The sequence below is a fragment of the Podarcis erhardii genome, assembly GCF_964252035.2.
Source record: "Podarcis erhardii genome assembly, chromosome: 10".
Classification (NCBI taxonomy): Eukaryota; Metazoa; Chordata; class Lepidosauria; order Squamata; family Lacertidae; genus Podarcis; species Podarcis erhardii.
This window is the reverse complement of record NC_138500.1, coordinates 4,550,337-4,569,504: the sequence shown is the minus strand read 5'-3', so window position 1 is coordinate 4,569,504 and position 19,168 is coordinate 4,550,337. Positions and strand designations below refer to the sequence as shown.

General features: G+C 47.6%; 1 protein-coding gene and 1 long non-coding RNA gene across 2 annotated transcripts in view; both read right to left on the bottom strand.

Annotated features, from left to right (window-relative positions):
* The window catches only part of KCP (kielin cysteine rich BMP regulator), a 102,102-nt gene that overhangs the window by 5,829 nt on the left and 77,105 nt on the right, over nucleotides 1-19,168 (bottom strand). Inside the window, exons 40-48 of the mRNA XM_081879579.1 lie at nucleotides 15,954-16,074; nucleotides 13,725-13,807; nucleotides 10,645-10,744; nucleotides 9,489-9,577; nucleotides 9,292-9,394; nucleotides 6,660-6,802; nucleotides 5,061-5,233; nucleotides 3,308-3,419; nucleotides 1,190-1,291 (exon numbers count right to left, since the gene is read on the bottom strand). Coding sequence (XP_081735705.1) covers nucleotides 1,190-1,291; nucleotides 3,308-3,419; nucleotides 5,061-5,233; nucleotides 6,660-6,802; nucleotides 9,292-9,394; nucleotides 9,489-9,577; nucleotides 10,645-10,744; nucleotides 13,725-13,807; nucleotides 15,954-16,074 — 1,026 coding nt within the window. The remainder of the gene's footprint in view (nucleotides 1-1,189; nucleotides 1,292-3,307; nucleotides 3,420-5,060; nucleotides 5,234-6,659; nucleotides 6,803-9,291; nucleotides 9,395-9,488; nucleotides 9,578-10,644; nucleotides 10,745-13,724; nucleotides 13,808-15,953; nucleotides 16,075-19,168) is intronic.
* LOC309352071 lies at nucleotides 17,045-18,499 on the bottom strand. The gene is made up of 2 exons (XR_014161085.1): nucleotides 18,414-18,499; nucleotides 17,045-17,517 (listed from the first exon to the last, which is right to left on the bottom strand). It is a non-coding gene; the product is annotated as an uncharacterized lncRNA (long non-coding RNA).

Here is a 19,168-nt window from a genome sequence, read left to right as displayed (position 1 = left end):
AAGGGGAGACTGAGAGCCATCTTCAGATATCTCAGCATGGCGGCCCAGGGACAAGAGCTCTCTTTTTGGACCAGATCTGGAGCAGCAAAACACCAGCTTGCTCTGTATGGGACAGCCCTTGAGATATTTGAAGATGGCTATCTTGAAGATGCCTATCCTGACAAGACAGAAGTACTGTTTTGGGGGGACAGGAGGCGGGTGGGTGTGGAGGACTCCCTGGTCCTGAATGGGGTAACTCTGCCCCTGAAGGACCAGGTGAGCAGCCTGGGAGTCATTTTGGACTCACAGCTGTCCATGGAGGCACAGGTCAGTTCTGTTTCCAGGGCAGCTGTTTATCAGCTCCATCTGGTATGCAGGATGAGACCCTATCTGCCCGCAGACTGTCTCGCCAGAGTGGTGCATGCTCTAGTTATCTCTCGCTTGGACTACTGCAATGCGCTCTACGTGGGGCTACCTTGGAAGGTGACCCTGAAACTACAACTGATCCAGAATGCGGCAGCTAGACTGGGGACTGGGAGCGGCCGCCGAGACCACATAACACCGGTCTTGAAAGACCAACATTGGCTCCCAGTACGTTTCCGGGCACAATTCAAAGTGTTGGTGCTGAACTTGAAAGCCCAAAACGGCCTCGGTCCAGTATACCTGAAGGAGCATCTCCACCCCCGTCGTTCTGCCCAGACACTGAGGTCCAGCACCGAGGGCCTTCTGGCGGTTCCCTACTTGAGAGAAGCCAAGTTACAGGGAACCAGGCAGAGGACCTTCTCGGTGGCACCCGCCCTGTGGAACGCCCTCCCACCAGATGCCAAAGAGAAAAATAACTACTAAACTTTTAGAAGACATCTGAAGGCAGCCCTCTTTAGGGAAGTTTTTAATGTTTAATATGTTATTGTATTTTAGTGTTTTGTTGGAAGCCACCCAGAGTGGCTTGGGAAACCCAGCCAGATGGGCTGGGGATAAATAATAAATTATGATGATGATGATGATGATTTCTCCTCTCAGTCTTCTCTTCTCTGTTTCTCATAAGGCTTGGTTTCCAGACCTTTTTATCATTTGGGTTGAGCATGTTCCAGCTTGTATGTGTCCCTTGGGAAATGCAACTCATTGAGAAGGCTACAGAAATGGCATCTTCCCCCTCCCCAGCACCCTGGAGTCTTTTCTCCAGAAATCATGTCCCCATCCCTCTCTGTACCTTGACTCCAATGTTGGTGTTCAAGAGGAGGGTGCTGGCCTTGAGCTCCACATAGAGGTGTGGCTCCTTCAGGAACGGGAGGGTCACCGTCTGGGAGTCCACCTGGTGAAGAGGACATAAGAACATGAGCTGAATCTGCTGGATCAGGCCCAGGGGCTACAGGGAAAAAATGTGCTGCTGGGGCTGGTTGGATGCAGAGCGATGGAGGGCTGAACCAGCTGGGGAGCCCCCAAGGAAAGGAGGCTCAGGTTCCAGGAAGCGGTGGTGGGGCGATGTTGCGTGGTCCACAGGGGAAGAGGTAGCAGACTGGGAGGAGCAAGTGTCAGAAGCAGAAGAGGCAACAGGGTTTAGTGAGAGGGGAGATTCGGTGGCAGAGAGAAGTCCGGAATCAGAGGCGGAAGCTGAAGCAGAAGAGGAAGGGGGCCAAGAGGCAGACAGAAACCAGTTTGGTGAAGAGTCATAGGTATTTCCTCCTGCTGCTGAGACAAGCTCTCCTCTCCCTGGTCTCTGCTACCATTTGCCATCCGCCACCAGCCATCCTCTGCTTCCATTTGTTGCCGATCGGCCCCCTCGGGAAAGGCTGACTCCTCTTCCTTGCACTGGGGCCTCTTGCCGGTGATCTGTCCCTGGCTGGTCTTAGCTCAGTCCAGGGAGATCAGTAATAAGCGACACCTCCCTTTTGAGAGATGCACGCTCCCTTTCCCCTTGCATCTCAGCAGAAGAAAGAAAACAGTCTGAAAGTAGCCTAACTCATTCTACTTTATTCCACAGACTGTAGATGAGCTAGTACAAATCATGTCTTCTCTCTCAGAAGCCTCTGTACAACTCACTCACTCCTCCTTTGCAGCAACAACAGGAAGGTCTCAAGTTACACTGGGAACACAACCTTGAGAACAGCGTAGGACATCCTGTCTCACGCTCAGTACCATCAGAAGAATCACATGATGTAGACAATGTGCTGCTAGCACGCAGCTGGTGAGCTTTCATACCCCAGCACCAGAACCAGGAGAGGCATGAACAGGGCAGAGGAGAGATGGGTTCTCAGGAAGGCACAGCCTCCGATTGCTTGGGTGAAAGCCCTGGAGAGGAAGAAGTAGGATGTAATCCATTGGTGCACTCAAATGCAACATTCCTTCTTTCCCTAGAATGGGCACAAGCAGGGGACATCCAGTCAGTGCAACTTTCTGTTCCACTAGTCTGGAGCATCTCCCCCTGCATGTGACCTGGGAGATGGGCGTGGATCTGGGCGACTCCATAAAAGAGCCGAGTCACGCAGCCATTTTCTTGAGCCTTGATTTCAATTTTTTGTCTCTCTCTTGTTGCTGTTCTTTTGCTGCCTGCTGCTCTCCTTATGGCGCCGAATCCTAGGGGGTGCCAAATGTATACCTACTGTATACCGGTCCCTCTTGATCGGCGGTGGTGAAAAGCAATGGAGCAAAAGTCTCCGCCCCCCCCTGTTGCTCTATTACTACATAGCGTCAAATATTCCCAGTGACTCAGGAAACAAAAGCAGTTATTATTTCCACTGCGTCGTTGTTACAGGCGAGTGATTTTCTCCCCCCCCCCAAAAAAAGCTCAAAAACTTTGAGTTGGCCCCCCCTTAAAAAATTAGGGATGCGGGTGGCGCTGTGGGTTAAACCACAGAGCCTAGGACTTGCCGATCAGAAGGTCGGCGGTTCGAATCCCCGCGACGGATTGAGCTCCCGTTGCTCGGTCCCTGCTCCTGCCAACCTAGCAGTTCGAAAGCACACCAGTGCAAGTAGATAAATAGGTACCGCTCCGGTGGGAAGGTAAATGGCGTTTCCGTGCGCTGCTCTGGTTCGCCAGAAGAGGCTTAGTCCTGCTGGCCACATGACCCGGAAGCTGTACGCAGGCTCCCTCGGCCAATAAACCGAGATGAGTGCCACAACCCCAGAGTCAGCCACCACTGGACTTAATGGTCAGGGGTCCCTTTACCTTTAAACTAAATTTGGGGACGCTGGGTGGATCTTTGCACCCCAGAGGTGCATATGCTAAAGATGGCCCTGATCCCAAGAGCCAGCTTAGGAGGAGGAGGAGGAGGAGCTTCTTCAGGGGGGTGGAGCAGCCGATCACAGCCCCTTCCTTCCTGCCCCTCACCATGACAACCCGGTCCTGGAGCAGCTGGACGGTGGTGTCGCCTATCATCACGGCCACTTCCTTGGTCCAGGAGACGCCTGTCCGTCCACGGTCATCGTTAGTCACGTGGATGCTATAGAGGAGGGGAAGGGAAAACAGGGAGTTCTTTATCACGACATATTGTTACATTTACGTTGTTTTTTTAAAATTAAATGTATAACAAACAAGTGTTCTAGCATTAGTGAGAAAGAAAGAAAGAAAACTGATCACTGTCAGGTGTAAGGCAAGGGGACAAAAGATATATAAAAATATGGCAATATTACAAGACATAGAATCATAAACATTGCACAAAAACTCTTATCACAGCAGAAACAACAACAACAAAAAATTCCTTCCAGTAGCACCTTAAAGACCAACTAGGTTTGTTATTGGTATGAGCTTTCGTGTGCATGCACACTATAGCAAGTGGACGACTCTCTTGCTAAAAGAAATCTAATGGCTACTGGTCGTTTATTGGAACAATTCAAAGCGCTGGTTATGAGCTATAAAGCCTAATAATAATAATAATAATAATAATAATAATAATAATAATAATATTTATATGCCACCCTTCGGCCTGGGTTGCCCCAGCCACTCTGGGCGGCTTCCAACAAATTAAATTTTAAGGATAAGGACTGTAGCAAAGACTTTTCTATCATCGTCAGGAAACAGACCATGTGGGCGTTTTCCAGGGAAGCCGTGTTTTCCCTCAAATGATTCCATCTTCAGTCCACGTGTCTGGTCTATTACAGTGGATGCTCGGGTTGCGAACGTGATCCGTGAGGGAAGCACGTTTGCAACCAGCAGCGTTCGCAACCCGCCGTGCTGCGTCTGCGCATGCGCGGGTTGTGATTTGGCATTTCTGCGCATGAACAAGTGCCGAAACCCGGAAGTAACCTGTTTCAGTATTTCCGGGTTCGGCATGGTGCGCAAACCAAAATCTTGCTACCCGAAGCGCCTGTAACCCAAGGTATGACTGTATATGCCTTTGGGCAAATGAAACATCTAATAAATAAATAACTCATCTAATAACAACATCTAATAACAAATAAATAAACATCCAATAATGAATAAATAAAACATTGAAAACAGGGGTTCCCATTTAGGGGGTCCAGTATACTTAAAACCCTTTGCTTATTAGGGACTACCCCACATTTTGTTTTGCAGAGCTAACTGCCATAGAGTTAACAAAATTTTTCAAAAGTAGGGGGGGCGTGGCTTGGCTTTTGAAAATTAGGGGGTCCTCAGTAATTAGCCAATTGGGAGCCACTGATCTAAAATATCTAAAAGGCCCAGGCTAGTTGAAAGACCCCTCTCTCGGTCCCGCCACCCTGACAGGGCCTTCTACGGTGGCTGCTCCCAGAGAAGAAGAAGAAGAAGAAGAGTTTGGATTTGATATCCCGCCTTTCACTCCCCTTCAGGAGTCTCAAAGCGGCTAACATTCTCCTTTCCCTTCCTCCCCCACAACAAACACTCTGTGAGGTAAGTGGGGCTGAGAGACTTCAAAGAAGTGTGACTGGCCCAAGGTCACCCAGCAGCTGCATGTGGAGGAGCGGAGACTCGAACCCGGTTCCCCAGATTACAAGACTACTGCTCTTAACCACTACACCGCACTGGCTCTCTGTGGAACTGCCATCTAGCATGTCCCCTCTTCCTTTGTTATCTTTGCCACGCTTCTCTCCCCACCCCCAAATCCTGCCCTCTCCGATCCCTCCGTAGGACGGACCAGTCTCACCTGAAGTCTCCCCCGTCGCAGTCCTGGGCCAGGACATAGGTGCAGCTGCCCTGAAAGTGGACCATCTTGCCGTCGAAAGTGCGGTAGTGCGGGTCGCCGAAAGCCACGCAGGTGGCGGGGCGAGGGACGCAGTGTGGGCAGCACATGCCAGGGATCAGGGTGGGCATCTCATCCTGCCGGGCAAAGGAAGGGAGCAAGAGTGTCAGCGTGGCATTCTTCCCGCTCCCCTCTTTCTGGACTGTATCTTAGGAGCGTCTGAAATGGCTTCAGGGCTAAGTGCAGATCTGATCCCGTTTCCCAGGTCCTGGTCCAACAACCGCATGACAGTGGCTCTTAATCCATTGCCTCTTTCTTCCTCCTCTCCCTCTGAAGCTCCTGAGGCAGATGTTGGTGGCAGCAGAGCAGGATCGGTGCTGTAGTGGTGCCCTGCCCTGTCCTGGCTGTTCCACTGCAGCTCATCTGGGTGAGTCAACCATCACCCAACCGCTAGCTTGCTTCCTTGCGCTGCCTGCTGTTCTGTTGTCATGCTGCCACTGGCATCGCCACCTAGCGGCAGCCACGCAAACTGCAGCGTGACAACTTCCCTACAAAAATATTCTATGGCAAGAAAAATAATAATAATAATTTATTATTTATACCCTGCCCATCTGGGTGGGTTTCCCCAGCCACTCTGGGTGGCTTCCAACAAAACACTAAAATACAATAACCTATTAAACATTAAAAGCTTCCCTAAACAGGGCTGCCTTCAGATGTCTTCTAAAAGTCTGGTAGTTGTTGTTCTCTTTGACATCTGATGGGAGGGTGTTCCACAGGGCGGGTGCCACCACCGAGAAGGCCCTCTGCCTGTTTCCCTGTAACTTGGCTTCTTGCAGTGAGGGAACCGCCAGAAGGCCCTTGGATCTGGACCTCAGTGTCCCGGCTGAACGATGGGGGTGGAGACGCTCCTTTAGGTATACTGGACTGAGGCCATTAGGGCTTTAAAGGTCAGCACCAACACTCTGACTTGTGCTCGGAAACGTACTGGGAGCCAGTGAGGGTCTTTCAAGACTGGTGTTATGTGGTCTTGTCGGCCGCTCCCAGTCACCAGTCTAGCTGTCATGTTCTGGATTAGTTGTAGTTTCCGGGTCACCTTCAAAGGTAGCCCCACGTAGAGCACATTGCAGTAGTCCAAGCGGGAGATAACCAGAGTATGCACCACTCTGGCGAGACAGTCTGTGAGCAGGTAGGGTCTCATCCTGCATACCAGACGGAGCTGCCCTGGACACAGAATTGACCTGTGCCTCCATGGACAGCTGTGAGTTCAGAATGACTCCCAGGCTGCGCACCTGGTCCTTCAGGGGCACAGTTGCCCCATTCAGGACCAGGGAGTCCCCCACACTTGCCCACCTCCTGTCCCCCCAAAGCAGTACTTCTGTCTTGTCAGGATTCAACCTCAATCTGTTAGCCGCCATCCATCCTCCAACCGCGTTGGAGCATTGAAAGGAGCATTGGTTCTCCCCGCCCACCAGCCGTGTTCCTCAGACAGCGGCTCATGGAGCGAAGACCCCACTAAGGCCTTCCAGGGGCTGGATGAATCTCCCCCCTGCCCCTTCAACTCACAGCAGCGCAGGCGGCAGGTGGGCAACGCTCGTTCCGGCAGTGCACCTCTCCAGACACACAGGTGCAGGCCGTGCACTCGTCCACCTGCCAGTGGTCATTGGACTGGAAGGTCTGGCCTTGGTGGGTGCAGGTGGCGCTCGGGTCTGGGGAGAACAGAGAGGAAGGGCGGTCAGCTCATGCCTGTTGAGAAGGCGCCCGTCCTGGGACGCGATCCATGAAGAAATAAAAAAGTTACTAAGAACTTCACATAGCAAAAGACCAGAGACATACCTTTTGGGAATATTGAAATAATAATAATAATAATAATAATAATAATAATAATAATTTATTTGTACCCCGCCCATCTGGCTGGGTACATATAGAATCCTAGCTGCTGTTGTTCCAACTCTACCAATTTTGTTTTGTTTTTTAAAATAATTTTTATTAAGTTTTCCATTTAACAATCCAATCAGATCGCATTAATTATTCCAAATTATACCAATACATATCACAAAGTGCAAATATTTTGCCAAATTATAAATTTGTGTTGGGGGTTCCCATGCTTTGAGTTCAGTAAGGGTCCAGTCATCTCATATTTCTGCTCACCAGTCCCATCTTTGGAACTTCTTGTTGTTATCCTTTTTCTTCTTAATAGCCTCTGAGTTGTTTCCACAGGCGAGTTAAAGTAAGCATTGTTATGCTTCTGTGTGAACTTTGTAAGGCTCTCCCCTTTTTTAAAGCTGGTAAGTCTTTTGTTTGAAATAAATCCTCACACGCTGATCCAAAAGTCCTGCTTGGGCGCCAGGCGCCATCTTTCTCAGTTCCGATGAAATAAAATCTAAGCGTCTGCTCATTAATTTTCCCAGACAAGTTGCACCATAAATCAGTCTTTCCAGGGGAGTTGCCAAGTCGAACTTAGAATACAATCATGACTATTAATCTCGCAACATAGTCTGTCTCATAATGGCGGATCCCGATTAAAAACTGCGTCACAAGAGAGCCTTTTATTTTCTTTCCAAATCTTTCACAAAACAAAAGCTTTAGTTGTTATTTTTAATTCCACACAGTTTATTTTCCAATCTCACTTGCTATAAGTCGTATGACGGTTCTTCTGGGGTGTGTGTGTGTGTGTTTGTTAGGTAATATCGTAATAAAAAAAAGAAAAAGCCCCCCCTTTCTGTTCCATTTCAACATACCGGCATAGATGTTATTCTTTGATGTTATCTTCTGTCCAGTCCATTCCATCACTCTTAACTTCTCAGTGGCAGGCTTAATTAGCAGCTAACATACCCTTTTCTTCACTCGAAGTATGTGCAATAACTTTTATATCCAATAATTTATCTTAAGTAATGCAACTGTTACCAGAAAAATCCAAGGGCTCCCTTGGACAAAAAGTAAAGACACCAACCAGAGTAAATTGGAGCAAATCAGCAGCCTGTAGGCTTGGCCTTTATTGACTGTTGCAACAGGGTGCTCCCCTCACTTGCAGGTGAGAGGAAAGACACAGAAAAATGGTGTGCAAGACCTTATAAAAACTTTTGAAATTCCCCTCCTCTAGGTCAAGCCCACCCCCAGAAACATCATGCATACATTACAGAAAGGAGGGGTTGAGGGAGGAGTTGTGGTGGTAACCTGAGTGTCCTGTCACCTGGCTGGTTCCTCCTTTCCCCCCTCCCCATGAGTCACTTCCAGGAGACAAAGGGGAGTTGGCAGTTTCCTGCCCCCAGAGGGAAGATCTGATCATTGTCCTTTGTTTCAGTCCATGCTGAATCCACTCCCATATGCAAGTTCTTTGTGATCTTGATTGTCTTCTGTCTAGGACCATCAGGGTTGGCATAGCAACTGGGCAGGGCTCCTGTGGATGTGCTGGTATGCTCAAGGGATTATGGCTGCCCTGTATCAAACCTTCCCCATTTTGTAGACCTTCCTTCATGGAGTAAAATAAAAGTGGAACAGTGCAAAAGCGATGTATGGTTGATTTTCTATGAATTTATAACAGAAGCATAGCGTATGTAGTGTGTGAGTGTGAGTGTGCGTGAAGTTTGTACAAACTGAATGATTGGGGTGGGGAGGTTCCTGCTACACAACTAGAGTCACTCTCAGAGATGGCGCCTGGGAGATCTGAGCTCGCTCGAGAGCTTTCCGTCCAGTGCCCTCACCCCCTCCTTCTTTCGAACTTGGGGTGATTTATGGGCAACCGCGGACGAGGCTGGGAAGAATTTTGGGAGGCTGATTTACTCCCATATCAGCCCCTTAAGTACCTCGTGTGAGCTGGAGAGATGGTATTGTGAGGGCGATCTGGCTGCAACATCTGTCACCCCATTGATCGCCAGGGTGGATTCTGCTGATCGGGCTGGCTAGGCAGGTATCCCCTTCCTCCCTCACCGCTCCATGTGCGTCCCTCCCGAAGCTGCGCGCTCGGTGGAAGAGGACGACCATCCCAGATAGAAGGAGTGTACTGTTCTTCGGTCAAAGGTATATGATAGCTGCGCTCCCCTGCTAGAACCTCCAAACAAGCACAACTCTACCAATTTTTTTTGGGGGGGGGGTTGGGATTTCTGCGCCTACAATCCCTAAGAGAAGACCTCACTTCTCACTTCACAGATTTTATCAAACTGACATGCTTTGAACAGCTGAGCCGCCCAGGTCCTACCTTGGCACTTGGCGCAGCACTCCCCGGGCACTTGCAACTTCGCCAGTCCGTCTTGGCACACGAGGGGCAGGCATTCCTGGATGTGGCACTCCACGTGGCCCAGCTGCGCATCAAGGAAAGACTGCGGCAATTAAGGATGTTCACGGTTGCCAGGGGGCCTTGGCAGATCCCCCCCCTGCCCTCCCGCCAGGACTCACGTTGCACGAACAGGAGACACAGTTGTCCGCACTGTCTTTCCAGGTCTCCCCATCAGACACACGTCGCCCCTCGACCTCAATCACACACTCTGGAAAAAGGGGGGGAGCGTTAGGGAGGAATAAGCGGGACACCACTGGGCTCAAGTCAGGGGGAGCTGGGGGGGGAGCTTGGAAAAGGAGGGAGGGAGGGAGGAAGGAAGGAAGAAAGGGAGGGAGGGAGGGAGGGAGGGAGGGAAGAGGGAAGAAAGGAAGGAAGGAAGGAACGAGGGAGGGAGGGAGGGAGGGAGGGAGGGAGGGAGGGAGGAGGAAAGGGAGGGAGGGAGGGGAGGGAGGGAAGAGGGAAGAAAGGAAGGAACGAGGGAGGGAGGGAGGGAGGGAGGAGGAAAGGGAGGGAGGGAGGGGAGGGGAGAGGAAAGGAAGGAAGGAGGGAGGAAGGAACAAGGGAAGGAAGGAAAGGAGGGAGGGAGGAGGAAAGGAAGGAAGGGAGGGAGGGAGGGAAGAAAGAAAGGAAGGAACGAGGGAGGGAGGGAGGAGGAAAGGGAGGGAGGGAGGGAGGGGAGAGGGAAGGAAGGAAGGAGGGAGGAAGGAACAAGGGAAGGAAGGAAAGGAGGGAGGGAGGAGGAAAGGAAGGGAGGGAGGGGAGAGGGAAGGAAGGAAGGAAGGAAGGAGGGAGGAAGGAACAAGGGAAGGAAGGAAAGAGGGAGGGAGGAGGAAAGGAAGGGAGGGAGGGAGGGAGGGAGGGAAGAAAGAAAGAAAGAAAGAAAGAAAGAAAGAACGGAAGGAACAAGGGAAGGAAGGAAAGGAGGGAGGGAGGGAGGGAGGGAGGGAAGGGATGGGAAAGGAAGGGAAGGGGGTATGACTATGTGTGTGCTTCAGGGTTATCCGGCAGGTCTGGTCAAGCCACTGTACGAGGCAGAAATCTGTGCTTGCTGGACCGGGGGAGATGAAAATCAGGGGAACTCCCTGCCACTGGCATTTGTGGGGTTTTGCTAGAGAGATGCCACCCAACCTTAATCCACCCCACCCACCTCTAGGCTCAGGTCAGCCCTCGCTAGGGTGTGGCGGGTCCGTCGGGGTGGCCTGTCCCTCCAGAAGAAAGCTTTGGATAGGTGGGGAGGGGGGGATAAGAGATTGGGGAGGGAGGGAGACACCTCACCATCGCAGATGGGGCAACAGGCTCCGTGAGGAGTGAAACGCTCTGTCGTGGGGCAGCTCAGCGCTGGGCAGACTTGGTGTACGCAAACCCAGGTCAGGTCCTGCGTGGAAACAGACAAGAGCTGAGCTGGGAGATCAGAGGTGGGGTGTGTGTGTGTGTTGTGGAGATCTCAGAAGACGTTGTGATAGGAATTTTGAGGTCTTAGATATCTGTTAAATGTTCATAAGTGTACCAACCAAGCACATACATAGATCAGCACAGGAAGACCGACCTGGAACCATTTTGATTCCCAAACTAAGCAAATGTTTTCTCTGCAAGGTCAAAGTGGGAAACCTCCCATTGACTCTTTCTTCACAAATCCTGTCTTAAAGGCACATTTAGGATATGAATAGGGTGTGAGCCTGTGACCTGGCTCAGGAACTAAGTATTTATCTCTACAAAAGACTGGCCAGGCTCCCCAGGAAATCCAATCAAGTAACCTGCCAGACAGGAGAAAAACAACAACAGGAAAAAAACAACATTCAAATTTCTGTTTTAGACCGCCTTTTCTGTGATTTAGGTGTAATGTATCTGAGGGGTGGTCTTAGGTTACACCCCTTCTGTGATGTATGTATGATGTTCCTGGGGGTGGTCTTGATCTACAGGGTGGAAATTTCAAAAGTCTTTATAAGGGCTTGTGTGCCATTGTTCTGGGTTCCTCCTCTTCTCCTGCGTGAGAGGGGAGCACCCTGTTGCAACAGATCAATAAAAGATCAGGCTTCCTAGCTGCTTTGCTTCTCAGTATTCTCTGGTTGGCCTCTGTTATTTTCTCCAACCAACAGGGAACCTATGTAAGGACTCTATATGGGCTCTTGGGTACCCCATAAGGGAAAAGGGCAATTTTTGTTTACAACAACGTAACATAAGAGAGTAAAAAGTGCCCTCTTCCCAATGCCCCTGTTATGTACTGAGTTGAATAGGATCCAAAATGCAGCTTGGTCCTAGAACAATAGGATTCAGAATGCAGCCGTCTCCTGAAGCGAAGGAAGGAGGAGTTGTAACTTCCCAGATGTTAAATGAAAGCTGTTATGAGAGATACAATTTGCGGCATGACATGAAGGCAACAAAGGAGAATGACAATCTGATGTGGAAAGCCTGGCCTGAATTGGTGAGCCTGAAACTAAGAGGGGACTCTTGTGGAGATCTGAAGACCGAAGGATTAGAAATTGGACCCTGGGGATATTTGGATTGGATAGGAGTATGTTGGGGTATCTTAGAGGTTTTAAGTATGGAGGGCTGGCTGGAAAGAATAGTGATCTTGTTGGGCCAAAGCCTTTTCGAAATCTGGGGCTTAACATTAAGGACTATCAAGGCCGGCAGAGAGGGACTGAAAGAGATTTAAAAGCCTCGGACGTGAGATCTCCAGGCTAGACAAGACAATGAACTGATGAACATTTTATGGGGACTGAAACCGGGAAAGGGGTGGGTAGGGTCTGGGAATCCAAAGGGTATATAACTATAACTTGCTTTATTTCTATTATGTTTTGTTATTTGTTTGGAATTGGGGAAAGCCATGGAAGGGACATTCTGGTCGACTTTAGGAAAAAGGTAATGAGCAAATGTTATTTAAGTATTTGATGTTTAAATTTGAATATAAGGATTTGTTGAATTAATAATTTAAATTGGAATACAATAAGGGGAGGTGAGAGGAAGTCTGAGAAACAAGTTATTGGAAATAAGTTCTGGAAACTGTATTTGTTTTAATTCTGTGTTTTTTGTACTTTTGTTGTTTTCTTTTTTCTTTTTTTCTTCTTGTTTTCTTTTAAACTAAAATTCTGGAAAATTCAATAAATATATTTAAAAAAACAACAACAGAATGCAGCCGTCTAATTGGTCCTAGAACAATAGGATCCAGAATGCAGCCGTCTGATTGGTCCTAGAACAATAGGATTTAGATTGAAGCCGTCTGATTGGTCCTAAAACAATAGGATTCAGAATGCAGCCGTCTGATTGGTCCTCAGGAGCCACCCAATCCAGCTCCAGGTGGAAGTGAATCCGCAACCTGATTGGCCTAAGGTGAATCCCGGAATTAGCCAATCACGTGGGGCCCATTGTGTAAATAATGTATATAAAGCAGACATTTCGGGGGAACTTCCATTCCTCCTCACTATTATTATGAGCTGAATAAAGAGCATGAAATTCACACTCAACTCCGAGTATATTTCAGCCCATTATGGGAAACTCACAAGCAGGATTCGAACACAAGAGCAATGCTTTCCAGCAACCGAGATTCAGCACCCAGAGCATGGCCATTTTGGCTAGTCACTAGCCCTCTTCTCCTCCCTGAATCCGTCCAATCCTCTTTCAAAGCCTTCTAGGTGCTGCCTACTGTGGGAGGGAGTTCCGCAGTCTAACTCTGCATTGCGGGAATGTCTGTCCTGACCTTCAGCTTCATTGAGGCAAGAGGCTCGGGTTGCTTAAAGCGTTAAGATCAGAATGTGGAAAACATGAAAACAATGAGAAGAGGCAGGGACGAACATATCGGAGATATTCTTCAGAGGTCCAGACTATAGGGAGCCTGGGAAAATTAATAATTAACAATTTGGACTGTAATTTGGCCTTTTTTTATTATTTTAGCTTATTTTTTTTAATTCCCCCCATTTTGAAATGTTTATATGTAGTAAAATGAAATAAATAATAATAATAAATATTTTATCTTATTGTTTTTAATTGGATTATGATATGGATATGTTGATGGGCTGTTTTTATCGGAAAATCAAAAAAAAAAATATTTTTAAAAAGAGGCTCGGGTTGATTCTGTGCTGTACGCATTCCCTTCCCAAAGTATCCTGAGAACGCCCGTTTGTTAAGGGCGTTGGGAACTGTAGTTCCGGGAGGCAAACTAGAGTTCCCAGGATTCTGCCCACCCCCAAAGTTTGCTCAGAAAGGAAGGTGGGGGCTCCATGCGTATCCCTTACAAAAGGGCTTTGCTTTCTCTCTCCTTTCGTCCCAGTGGAAGGAACAAGTCGTGAGATTCCTGCGCCCTGTAGCGCCACAAAATGCCCTTTTTTGCCTGGCGCGGGTCACCTGGCAGGGCTCACCTTGCACTGGCAGGTATAGCAGGGCTCGTCCGTGGCTTGGACCTCATTGCCCACCAGGCTGGAAGTGCAGTTGCTAAGAGCTTCTGCAAAAAAAGCAGAAATGTTTAACAATGATATTAGTTTAATAATGATATTGGAAAGCCATTCCTTTTAATTACAAGGAAACTCAGAAGGGAGGGATTTGAGGAAGTCAACCAAGATGTTTAAAAGCTTGGATTTGTGAAGAATTAAGTTTGTTATTGTTCATCTGTTTATTGTTCCCCCTTTTTTTCCGTCTTCTTTTTTCTTTTTCTTTTTCTGTTTTTGTGTATCATTTGGCTTTGTGGTTTGTGTTATCACTGCGGAAAATTTAATAAAATTTGTGGGGGAAAAAAAAAACAGCAGAAATGAGGCCTCAAAGACACAACTGGGACTTGTTTTCAAAAAGCGCTTTGCCCAAACGCTCCAAGCGCTTTGCATCTCTTCAGGCAGGCTGCAATGATCGTTACCCATCCGCCCGCCCATATCTCATTAATCACAGAATCATAAATGTGCAGGGACCCCGAGGGTCATCTAGTCCAACCCGTTGCAATGCAGGAATCTTTTGCCCAACCGGAACTCGAACCCGCAAACCCTGGGATGTAGAGCCGCACGCTCTTATTCTGCCTTCTTCTCCAAGGAGCTGAATGGGGAGGTTCTCTGTTCCTCGTTTAATCCCCACAACATTTCTGTGCAGTTGCTCAGGCCCCCCAAGGTCACCCAGTGAGCCTCATGGGCAAGTGGAGATTTGAACCCGAGTCCTGCTGAAGGGGGAGGGTTGGAGAGGCAAGGACTGGCGGGTTTGCCTAAAGCAGCCCCCCCCCCTCCGCCCGCAGAATGTGTCATTTCAGGGGGCAAAACTTACTGTATTTTTTGCTGCATAAGTTGCACTTTTTTTCTTCTAAAAAGGGGAAATGTCTGTGCATCTTATGGAGCGAATGCGTGGTCCCTGGAGCCGAATTGCCCAGGGGCGAAAAGCAGATTGTGCTCTTTTTTTTTTTTTTTGGAAAGAGGGAAGTGGATACTGAAACAAAGCCACTAAGCAGCTGATTGGCAAGAGATCGGAAGCGAGATAAGGGACTCTAGCAATAAAGGAGGCTGCCTGGGAGGAGGGAGGTAAAAGCCCATGGATCCTCAGGATTTTTGCATTGGGTCACCCCAAATTCACCATCAGATCACATAGCATGTCCATGGCTACAGCCTGCACCAAAAAAATCACACACCCACTGTTGTGTGGGGCTGCAATGGCGCAAAGCACGGATCCACATGGATCCTCAGGATTTTTGCATTGGGCTACCCCAAACTCACCGTCAAATCACATATCATGTCTGTGGCCACAGCATAGACCACAAAAATCATACAGCCACTGTTTCGTTCATAATTCCCCCCCCCTTTTGTTTTCCTCCTCTAAAAACTAGGTGCACCCAGGTGCATCTTATGGAGCGAAAAATACGGCAATTTTGGCAAATTTCTTCCATCTTCTCTTCATAGTCTTTCTTGCAATGTTTCAAATAATTCACCTTACAAAACTTCTTGCAGTCCTACTAGCATAATCTGTTCATCACAGTTACTTTTCAGATATTTACTCCAGTCTTCTAAGAATCTCTGATCCCGCTGGTTTCAATTCCTTCCTGTTAATTTATCTAATTCCAATTTATCTAATTCATCAACTTCATCCTCAGCCTCTGTTATTTTCTCTTACCGATAGGGAACCTACTTAAAGATTCTATTTACGGGCTTTTCCCACAAGGGAAAGGGAGCAATTTTTTTCTTATAACACTCCGAAACGACCCACAGGGTGTGTTTTAAACCAGCTTTCCCAGACCAGGCACTCTCCAGCTGGCTGGGGATGGTGGGACTTATAGTTCAAAGCGCCTAGAGCTGCCCCAGGTGGCAGAGGCCGGTTTACACCTCTGCTTTCAGCAAAAAAACCAAGCCAGAGATTGCACAAGACCAGGCACAGGCCAACTCGGCCCACCAGATGTTTCAGGACTACAACTCCCACCATCCCTAGCTAACAGGGATGATGGGAATTGTAGTCTCAAAACATCGGGAGAGCCGAGTTTACACAAGACAAATGGAAAACCGTTTATCTTCCTTGTCTGTACCCCTGGAAGCGCAAGGGGAACAGTTTCAGAGAGGGATGCTCCCCACTTTGCTCCTGCTCAGGTTTGGAAGGGAATGGGGGTGCAGCTTAGGGGTGAGACTCACGTGCGCAGGTTGGGCAGCAGTGCCCGGTGCCCGGCGCCTGGATCTGTTCCCGGGGGCAATCCAGGAGGCTGGGGCACTGCTTGCGGTAGCACTGCAAATGTTGTTCCCCGTCGGACATCAGCTGGGGAAGGAAGCAGAAGAAAATCAGCACCTTTAAATGTCGTCGGCCTGCAGCCCTCTGGAACTCCCTGCCACTAGAGATTCAGCAGATCTGAGCACCTGCTGAAAACTTTTCTGTTCCACCAGGAGGTGAATACGGCATCCTTCCGAAGCGGTTATAACCGGAGCCTGTTTTTAACTTATCATTGCGTGTATTATCTGAAGGTAGCCCTGTTTAGGGAAGTTTTTAATGTTTGATGTTTGATTGTGTTTTTAATATTCTGTTGGGAGCCGCCCAGAGGGGCTGGGGAAACCCGGCCAGGTGGGCGGGGTATAAGTAGTAGTAGTAGTAATAATAATAATGAAAATTGTACAATGAAAGACAAGCTGTGAAGCTTTGTGTATTCAGCAAATATTATGTTCAACACGGAACAGTGATTCCAGATGTCGACAACTGTTACGTAGAATTCTTCATCAGCGTGGTGGGAGGATATAGAATTGCTTCGTAAACCCATCTTATTTCAAATAAATGAATGTAAATGAAAATATCAAATGCTGTGGAAGGAAAGTGGGAGGGGCAATCAGAGGCCTTTGGTGTGGCATTTTATTGCTTCGTCAAACATAAAGTATCAAACGGCGCTTGATTATAAGAGAAAGGAAATGAATATTTTCATTTACATACATTCATTCGAAATAATTACTGAATACACAAAGCTTCACATCTTCACATCATATTTGCTGACAGAGCTGGGACGTAGCAGCTTCTGTGCAAGGACTGCAGAGGGCGCTTGAGAAATGGAAACTGAAACTTATACAAGAAAGTCAAAAGAGGAAGGGGTCTCCGCTCACAAAGTTGCTTTTCTTCCAGCAAAGGAACAGTTTCATCACCCCGCAATCATTCAGTTTGTACAAACTTCACACACACTCACACTCACACAATACATACACAATGCTTCTGTTATAAATTCATAGAAAATCAACCATGCATCAGATTTGCACTGTTCTACTTTTATTTTACTCCATGAAGGAAGGACTACAAAATGGGGAAGGTTTGATACAGGCCAGCCATAATCCCTTCATCATCCCAGCACATCCACAGGAGCCCTGCCCAGTTGCTATGCCAACCCTGATGGTCCTAGACAGAAGACAATCAAGATCACAAAGAACTTGCATATGGGAGTGGATTCAGCATGGACTGAAACAAAGGACAATGATCAGATCTTCCCTCTGGGGGCAGGAAACTGCCAACTCCCCTTTGTCTCCTGGAAGTGACTCATGGGGAGGGGGGAAAGGAGGAACCAGCCAGGTGACAGGACACTCAGGTTACCACCACAACTCCTCCCTCAACCCCTCCTTTCTGTAATGTATGCATGATGTTTCTGGGGGTGGGCTTGATCTACAGGATGGGAATTTCAAAAGTTTTTATAAGGTCTTGCACACCATTTTTCTGTGTCTTTCCTCTCACCTGCAAGTGAGGGGAGCACCCTGTTGCAACAGTCAATAAAGGCCAAGCCTACAGGCTGCTGATTTGCTCCAATTTACTCTGGTTGGTGTCTTTACTTTTTGTCCAAGGGAGCCCTTGGATTTTTCTGGTAACAGTTGCATTACTTAAGATAAATTATTGGATATAAAAGTTATTGCACATACTTCGAGTGAAGAAAAGGGTATGTTAGCTGCTAATTAAGCCTGCCACTGAGAAGTTAAGAGTGATGGAATGGACTGGACAGAAGATAACATCAAAGAATAACATCTATGCCGGTATGTTGAAATGGAACAGAAAGGGGGGGCTTTTTCTTTTTTTTATTACGATATTACCTAACAAACACACACACACACACCCCAGAAGAACCGTCATACGACTTATAGCAAGTGAGATTGGAAAATAAACTGTGTGGAATTAAAAATAACAACTAAAGCTTTTGTTTTGTGAAAGATTTGGAAAGAAAATAAAAGGCTCTCTTGTGACGCAGTTTTTAATCGGGATCCGCCATTATGAGACAGACTATGTTGCGAGATTAATAGTCATGATTGTATTCTAAGTTCGACTTGGCAACTCCCCTGGAAAGACTGATTTATGGTGCAACTTGTCTGGGAAAATTAATGAGCAGACGCTTAGATTTTATTTCATCGGAACTGAGAAAGATGGCGCCCGGCGCCCAAGCAGGACTTTTGGATCAGCGTGTGAGGATTTATTTCAAACAAAAGACTTACCAGCTTTAAAAAAGGGAGAGCCTTACAAAGTTCACACAGAAGCATAACAATGCTTACTTTAACTCGCCTGTGGAAACAACTCAGAGGCTATTAAGAAGAAAAAGTTTTTATAAGGTCTTGCACACCATTTTTCTGTGTCTTTCCTCTCACCTGCAAGTGAGGGGAGCACCCTGTTGCAACAGATCAATAAAGGCCAAGCCTACAGGCTGCTGTTTTGCTCCAAGTTATCCTGGTTGGTGTCTTTGTTTTTGTCCAAGGGAGCCCTCGGATTTTTCTGTTAACAATGCATGGTTTAGTTGCACTAGACTAGATGGCACTCGGGGTCCCTTCTAACTTGACAGTTCCATGATTCTATTATTCACTGGAGGCTTTTAAGTAGAGTTGAACTGGCTATCTGTCCGGGATGTTTAAGTCCTGATTCCTGCTTTTCAGAGGGCTGGACCTAGATGCCCCCTTGGGCTGCCCTGTCTCTGCAGAGACCCCCAAGTATAGGGCAGTATATAAATTCTAAGAACTATATAAGAAATATGTAACTGTGCGGTATAAAGTAATGGATAGATAAAGTAGAGTGAGATTAATTGGAAGTCAGTTTTAAATTTCTTCTCTGTAAGTTTTAGAATTGTGTTCAGTATGAGGAGTATATATGAGGATAGTTATATTAATCTTCTTGTATCTTATAATGTGGTGGTTTGTTTGATTTTTCTGTTACTTGATTGTTTGATTGTATGTTTGTTTACTCGTATTACTTGTCTGTTTTCTCATAAATGTATTTATTTTTCAAAATCAGCACCACCCAGTCACAATGCCAGGGGGGCATGGTCTCACCTCTCCTGCCTCCCTGGTACGGAAGTAATAAAATTCTATGACCGTTGAATTGGAAGGGGCCTCCAGAGGTCATCTAGCCC